The sequence below is a fragment of the Sinocyclocheilus grahami genome, unplaced genomic scaffold (genome assembly GCF_001515645.1).
Source record: "Sinocyclocheilus grahami isolate Dianchi unplaced genomic scaffold, SAMN03320097.WGS_v1.1 scaffold95.1, whole genome shotgun sequence".
Taxonomy (NCBI): Eukaryota; Metazoa; Chordata; class Actinopteri; order Cypriniformes; family Cyprinidae; genus Sinocyclocheilus; species Sinocyclocheilus grahami.
Genome location: NW_015505274.1, coordinates 682,536 through 690,986, shown reverse-complemented (window position 1 = coordinate 690,986; position 8,451 = coordinate 682,536). Strand labels below are relative to the sequence as shown.

At 35.9% G+C, this 8,451-nt stretch overlaps 1 protein-coding gene and 1 pseudogene across 1 annotated transcript in view; one reads left to right on the top strand and one right to left on the bottom strand.

The window, feature by feature from the left end:
• LOC107587704 (bromodomain-containing protein 3-like) overlaps nt 1–5,019 on the bottom strand; it is a 21,147-nt gene extending 16,128 nt beyond the window's left edge. Inside the window, exons 1-5 of the mRNA XM_016275587.1 lie at nt 4,881–5,019; nt 3,336–3,670; nt 776–913; nt 517–661; nt 235–413 (exon numbers count right to left, since the gene is read on the bottom strand). Of these exons, the coding sequence (XP_016131073.1) occupies nt 235–413; nt 517–661; nt 776–913; nt 3,336–3,536 (663 nt within the window). The 5' untranslated portion in view covers nt 3,537–3,670; nt 4,881–5,019. The remainder of the gene's footprint in view (nt 1–234; nt 414–516; nt 662–775; nt 914–3,335; nt 3,671–4,880) is intronic.
• Nucleotides 4,285–8,451, top strand: part of LOC107587703 (WD repeat-containing protein 5-like) — an 18,946-nt pseudogene continuing 14,779 nt past the window's right edge.

Below are 8,451 nucleotides of genomic sequence, written 5' to 3'. Positions count from 1 at the left end.
GCCCTTATGCCCCCAAAACCTTGAAAACAAATGTAATAAAAAAAAATTTAATTATCCTTAGAAAACAAGCCCTTAGTGGCTTGGGTCATACTGATACCATCCCTAAAACAAAACTAATTTTTTCTTTCCCCCTGCCTACAAATGACCTCAAAATGTACTCTGCTATGACATGAACAATGAAAAGGACAGAGCAAATAAAACCTGCTACTTCCACATAATTTTAACTGGTCTTACTTTGACAACAGGTTGTGCGGTTGGGATCATGGACGTGGCAGGGGGCACAGCTTGGACATTGGAGGTGATGGTCGAGACTGGAGTCGGAGCTATTACAGGAGTCTGAACCAGCTGAGGAGGGGAGCTCGGACATGACGAGGATGGAGAACCAGTAGTCAGTGCTATCGATTGTTGGTTTTCTGTTTGGATGTGATAATCACAAGGTCAGCTGGAAACTCTCCTTCAAGCAGCATGTCACTGGTAACTTCAAATGTTTATTATTTGTGACATCCAGTCAGTTACCTGAAGTAGGAGGTGGTCCAGGTTTCCGTGCTTTACCCTTCGGTGGTGGGGGTAAAAGTTCCACCTCCTCCTGGGGCATCTGAGCTACCTTTTGGAGGAAAATCTTTTCCAAGGCTTGAGCCATGAGGACAATGTCATCTGTGGGCTAAGACAATATATCAAGGGAAATTAATTTGAATGGCACATTATAAAACAGAGTGGTAATGAAAGAAAGCATATAATTAAAAAAATTTATTAAGTATTAAGGACTTAAATCTACCTTGTTATAGATGTAACAGTTTGTGAACATAGTGTTAAAGTCCTGCATGCATTCGCCAGCAGTCCAATAGTAATTATTCTCAAGTCGCTTCTTTATGGTTCCCATGTCCATTGGATTCTTGATAATTTTATGGTAGTCCTATATAACACAGACCAATAAATTACACCAGCTCTAGTGCATTAGGTGAAAGAAAACAAACATTTAGAGGTGATTTATAATTTTTGGGATGTTCAGATAATAAATCTATAATGAAGTCATTTATATTTTATTTCCCAAAAATAACACTCTAGACATTTCAGGTGTCTACAGATATGAACAAGTTAAAATTAAGACTTTTAAAGACCTTTTTAATACCACCTAATGTGAAATTTAAGACCAAACCTATGATGGAAATACACATTATATTACATACGTATATGTAATATTTAATGTGTTAAGTGTTAAATGCAAAAAGAAAACAAAATATTATCACTGTCAAAAATGCTATTTATTATTATGATATATTATACAGTGAACTTTTCATATCAGCAGACAATATACCATATAAAATATCCCCACAAAAGCACAGCATCACCGAGATTTTTGGTGATGTAAACCATTTATTCAGAAGCAATATTTTCATTAGTGTCCTATCAGCTTTTACATTCTTAAATCTGCATGTTTTTAATATTCACACCAGGATGTTATTTACCTTTATAAAGGCCTATATTTTTTAACCCTATTAAATGTATTCTTCATCTTTCATGTCAAATTCTTACAAAGCAATGTTCAGGCAATTCAATATACACTATAGGGCTGTTACCAATCAAATTAAATAATTTATACTGCAAAATTACAACTGCAGTAAATAATGTTATGAGATTAATGTTTGAAATAAAATTTTGAATATACAAATAAGACATGTTGGGGGAAAATGCATACATTTGAACATGAGACTAAACCACCAGTAGGCTCATTCATTCAACCGATTTCTTCAAAAGCCGAATCGCTCAGTAACAAAAACGCAGAGTGTTGCTTGGAGAATGTGGAATACTTCTGTTCTGATCTTTGTTCGGAACTATTTTCGTTGGTGAAATAGAACAAAACAGTCAATGTTGTGTCTAAAATATAAGTAATATACTTGACTACATTATGTTATAAATAAACTAAACATTAAAATGTTTTACCTCAGTATGTTTGTTTTGTGAGTTTCTTTATGTATGCCATTATACTAATTTGATTTGATTTCTTCATGTGTTTCTCAGACACAGGCAGCACGAGCCTCACCAGCGCAACATTGATATCAGAAATACACTATCCAACATCAATTGCTGTTTTAACTGAATGTAATAAAATCAGAAGAATCATTCTCATGTTTTGATGTGTCACTAGTTATTTTTTGGTCACTTGAGTTTTAATCAAGCTATTTGTCTCGTCGGGCAAGCAAAATTCTCTATCCATTTTTCAGTAAACTTGCATTAACCCATTTAAAGCAGCTAGGATACTGCTCAGCTAGCTGGTGTTCAACTGGATTCTGCTGTCGCAATTCTCTCTGATGACGCAGTAACTAAAGCGAAGGAAAACTTTTTCAGTCTGTCCAATGATTGTAAACAGTCACTGGGTCCATCAGACTGGAGAAATGTTTGCGGTAATGTGACCAAAAATATTTAAGACCCACTGAATATGAATTTAAGAAATTTAATACTCAAGGTATTTTTTAAAGAAAACTTTATCTAAACATTTTTAAGGACCCACGGCCACCCTGCATTTATTTTGTTAATCCCAATATAAAAAAAAAACAAAAAAAAGTCCCGATTCAAAAACACTGACTCAATAAGCTGCATGAGTTTGGGGCGGGACTATCTGCTTGCCCTACCAATATCAGATGGGGGACACCTTTAAAAACAGTAATTGTTTTTGCAATTCAATTTGGTAACACTAGAGGCGCACCTTCAAGTCAAATTTTATCATTATTACATGTCTGTAATTTATTCCTGTGATGACAAAACTGATCATTATCAATGTTGAAAACAGATGCTGCTTAATATTTTTGTGGAAACTGTGATACATTTTTTCAGGATTCATTGATGAATAGAAAGTTCAAAACAACAGCACATATTTGAAATATAAATATTTTGTATTATTATAAATGCAATCAATTTAATGTGTCCTTGCTGAATAAAAGTACAGATTTTTTTTTTATCTGAACCCAAACTTTTGAATGTTAGTATATCATGGTTTCCATGATATTTTTCATGAATTTTTTCATCATTAGAAATAGTAATACATGTTTCATTAGCAGCAAATCAGCATATTAGAATGATTTCTGAAGGATCATGTGACACTGAAGACTGGAGTAATGATGCTAAAAATTCAGCTGTCCCATCACAGGAATAAATGACATTTTAAAATAGAAAATAGTAAACATTTATTTTAAATTGCAATAATATTTCAATAATAATATTACTGTTTTACTGTATCTTATCAAATACATGCAGACTTTGTCTGCATAAAAAAAAAAAAAATATATATATATATATATATATCTACATGAAATGAAAGCCAAAAACATTTTACTCACTGGCAGACTCAATTTGATGGCATCCACAGGTGTGTAAAAGGGCCACGCAAACTGATGCTTCCATAGAGTCTTCACAACCACGTTCTGCATGTATTGTAGCTGGTTAGTTTTTCGGCCAGGCTTAACAGGGTTCGTGACCTCAGGAGGGGGAGGGTTCACAATAGGTGGAGGCACCTGGGCAGGGGATGTGACTACCGACATACTGCTCAGTTAAGGGGAAGAAGTTGCCTGAATGACGTCTGTACGTCTCTTAGCTCAGTTACAATGATCCTCTTGCTGCTCCTTAGTCCCACCTCGACACACACATCCCATCTCAGGACCTGAGTGTCAGCACGCTGCCAGTAAACGTAGAGACATATCTTATTAAATATACATGAAAATAAAGTCTCTCTCGCTCTCACACACACACACACATACATATATATATATATATCTCAATGGAAATGTAACTGCAGAAAGATATCTATCTGTATATCTATCTATATGTATGTATATATACACAATAGAATATCAATGAAAATATTACTGCAGATATGATACCAATTATCACGATTTCTTTACACATTACACTGCTAAAATGCTATAATATATTGCATTATATTGCTAAAGTGTACATTTTAATCTACTTTAAAACTTTATCAAGAACATCATCATGCTGGACGTTGACGTGCATGTGAAAAACAGTATTTGTATTCATTAATATTAATATTTATAACCATTCATGTACAGCAAATGAATTTAAAAATCATTTTATCTGTGGTACATTTTACAGCTAAATGCGATATGATGCATCTTCACAAGTAAATTAGTTAAAAGTCTGAACTGCAATATCGGGGGTTTCACGTGAAAAAATGACTAATGACTGAAAGATTCTATGAACTGGAGCGTTTCATTCCAAATACGTTCAATAGTAGCACCAACAAAACGAACATAATTTCGCTCGCTTATGAGAGGCCATGAAAAATTGCAGGTTTAGTCGGAATTAAACCAAAACATCAGCTAGCAAACTGCGCCCCTGCGCGCACTCAAACGGAGCTCTCTAACTGTACATTTCACCGGAAACACATTTGCAATCGAGCGTGAAAGTAACTGCATCAGGCGTGTGTATACAAGTTCTTGAAAAGATGGCGGGCACGGGAGAGACAGGGCATCGAGTGAGGAATGTCGAGGATCGAGCCCCACCATGTCTTTAACAACCATTGTGTGTGCATGCCGTTCAGCCAGCTAGCTACTCAGCGGGCTAATTTGAAATCAGCCCACAATGCATCCTCCAGCCCGGTTTTTACACTAGATACAATGAGAAAAACAGCGCAAACAATTACAGCGAGCTCTACGTTTACGGATAGAATGGGCTGCGCGTGAAAGAAGGTTTTGTTACATTGTTGCAAAGCGCCGCTCATCAGCTCCAGTCTGTCAGAGGAGATCCTGCTAGCCACATTCAGCTGTGTTTCCCCCCCCCCAAAAGACCAATATACATCACCTAAACTGAATATAAACTTCGATCGGAATGCGCTAAACGTAAACATGTATGTTATATTTTATTACTTTCACTCCAAGCAGCTCCGGTAGCGTTTTCCTTGCAGATTTTCGGGTAGCTTTTATTGCGAAGAAGCATAATAGATGGCTGGGGTCGACACTGGTTGGGTAGTGTTGTGCGCATGCGCGCTGCGTCGCACGGTATTGTGGTTGTTGTTGTTATGAAGAACTGTCGCTCTCTGCGCCGCTCAGCCTTTAACGTTCTCATTCCAAACCTCCGATATACACATGTCGTTTATTACAAATATAGAATTGACACTGCAATATAAAGTAAGCAGATCATGTGTATAACCTTGAATAGGTTCGTGGTGGGTTGATGAACAACTGAAAATACTGCATATAAGAGTTACTTACAAAATAAATAAATGCATAGAAATATTTTTGCTTTTATTAGTTTACTTCTATCTATCAGTCAGTCAGTCAGTCAGTCTGTCTGTCTATCTATCTATCTATATATCAGTCAGTCTGTCTGTCTATCTATCTATAAATCAGTCAGTCTGTCTGTCTATCTATCTATAAATCAGTCAGTCTGTCTGTCTATCTATATATCAGTCAGTCAGTCAGTCTATCTATCTATAAATCAGTCAGTCAGTCAGTCAGTCAGTCTGTCTGTCTGTCTGTCTATATATCAGTCAGTCTGTCTGTCTACCTATATATCAGTCAGTCAGTCAGTCAGTCAGTCTGTCTGTCTGTCTGTCTGTCTATCTATCTATCTATCTATCTATCTATCTATCTATCTATCTATCTATCTATCTATCTATCTATCTATCTATCTTATCTGTCAGTCAGTCAGTCTGTCTGTCTATATATCAATCAGTCAGTCAGTCTGTCTGTCTATCTATATATCAGTCAGTCAGTCAGTCTGTCTGTCTATCTATCTATATATCAGTCAGTCAGTCTGTCTATCTATCTATATATCAGTCAGTCAGTCTGTCTGTCTATCTATCTATAAATCAGTCATTCAGTCAGTCAGTCTGTCTGTCTGTCTGTCTATCTATCTATTATAAACCCCAAAATTACTATGTAATTTTATTAGTAAGTACTGAACAATAATGAACAATTGTGTGAAAAAGCGACAATGTAGATAGATATATAGATAGATAGATTTTAGGATTAATGTGATGTCTAAAATATTACTATTGAATATAATATTAATAAACCAGTTTTTGCAGGCAGTCGATAATGTGCTGCACTTGTTTTATCTTGCAACACTGGTGAAAATAATTTCATAGGCTATATCAAAATAATATCATATTTCTAAATATCCAGTAAATATGATACAATAAAGTAAATACGATGTTTGTATGTTGCATCTCATGACCGATGAGGTTTCCTCCTCCCAGTAGCCCCTCACTTCGCGATCAGCACTAAACAGACAAAACAGCGAGACTGACCCCAGATCAGATTTGTACGGAGTGATGAACAATTTTTCTGTTCTATTAGTGGAAAAGATTCGAACAGAATTACTTGCAAAATATTGAAATAAAAAATGATGCCTTTGTTCACAGTTCATTTAGAGAAACCAAAGCTATGCTAAATTTATTTTCGTCGAATAAAGTAAAGAAACAGTCAGTCACCATAAGAATCTCATTCTCAAGCTGCCCTTACATACCGCACAGGGTCCTAGAACTGCGGTCCTGAAACTGCAGCCTCCGGTTGTGCAGGAACATACTATTGAAGTGCCCCGAAGCGCCCTTTACACCAGTTTGTAAAAAATAGTAGTTTGGAGCGACTCGTTTGCAGGGTTTAAAGTTCTCCGGCGTGCGGAAAAAAAAGTCGTCCTACATTTAAAAACACTTGTTGATATCAAGTTCGAGTTCATGAGTTCGCCTACCAATGTATGAGAGGAACACAGCTTTCACTCTTAACCAGACTAACAGCCAATCAGAAGTTGTTGCGCTTATAAACACGAGACGCGCATTAGCTGATGAATGGAAAGAAGCCTGGGTCTCGACTCGAGCGCGACATATTGAAAAGCTGCGAGGCGCAATGGTCAAATATTTCCATCTAGAGTCATATTTACATAGAAAAGCTATTAAAAAAGCAGCGGAGCTTTGCAAACAGTTCAGAGTAATCAAGCCATCTCCATAAGAACTATATGATTGCCAGAACGAATTTACCGGGATTTTTGAAAAGGTCCTGTTCACACATGATCTATTACCGGTAATTTACCAGTAAAGACTGTATGTGAGAAAGGGGTTAAACCAGGGGTGCCCAAACTCGGTCCTGGAGGGCCGGTGTCCTGCAGAGTTTAGCTCCAGCTTGCCTCAACACACCTGCCTGAAAGTTTCTAGTATGCCTAGTAAGACCTTGATTAGCTGCTTCAGGTGTGTTTGATTAGGGTTGGAGCTAAACTCTGCAGGACACCGGCCCTCCAGGACCGAGTTTGGGCACCCCTGGGTTAAACTCTTCCTCTGCATGTGCGGTGAGTTTGGGCTGCTTTAGGTTCATCTGGGAAAACTCACTTGATTTGTAACGTAAATCATTTAAACCTATGCCAACACAGGAGAATACATCAACATATTTCTAAATATTTAATTTATTGTACATGGCGATTTCAAAATAAACGTTTCTTACTTGGCATGTGGCCAAATATTAAAATTAAATGGATTTGAACGTCGTTGAATCACATGAAACATCACCAGGCCGTTGGCGCCCTCTGCAGGTATTTGTTAAGGCATATTACATTATTTAACAGCGTTGTTCAGTAAAACCATGTACTTGGTTTTGATACTTTATTTGAGGCCAATTATTATTATCTCATCGTTACTTTATATATAAATATAGTCATATTAAATCCTGCTTTTCCACTTAGTTCTATTTGTATTACTAAAAAATATCAGATTACTCGCTTGTCAAAATAATCAGATTACTTGATTAGCAAAATAATCATTAGTTAAGCACTAGATTAGTTAAAACATTTCAAAATACAACTGCATTGTTTTACTTTTTGTGATTAAAAGACAAACATTTTGTAATTTGAAAATGTCTTAAAGTATAAAACATTATCTCGTTCTAGTGAACCAAGTATCTGCATTTTGTCTCTCCTTGTGAGCTAAGTGTATTGTCACACCCCTAGTGTCTATGAGTGTGATAAAGCTCATAAAGAATTTCCTTTTCCAAGTGTATGACATAGCTTTCAATCTTCAGGTCAATCATATATTCGTGAAAAAAAAATCAGTTTGAATAAGGAAAGCGATAACTTTGCCATAGTATCCTTTCAAATGTTAAAGTTGCCACATTCATTGCATTCTTTGCATGTGCTGCACTTTATTTGTACCATTTTGTTTTATTACTTTATTTATTAGAATTTGAAAGATAATAACAATATTGATTAATAAGTGAGATCTGATTTTAGTCCTTGAAAGTCCTTTATTTGGCAGTATCTGTACAGACCCTGTTTAAGTTACCAGTTCTTGGACCATTTTAACGTTTTTGTTGTTGTTATTTGAACTGAACTGTAATTGTCTGTAGTAAACTGGCTTTGTATATTTCCTATTTTATATTAGTTTCCTAGTATTTAATTTACCATTATTTCTTTTGAACAAAGCAATTTCAGAAATGTCATGTTTTAGATTGT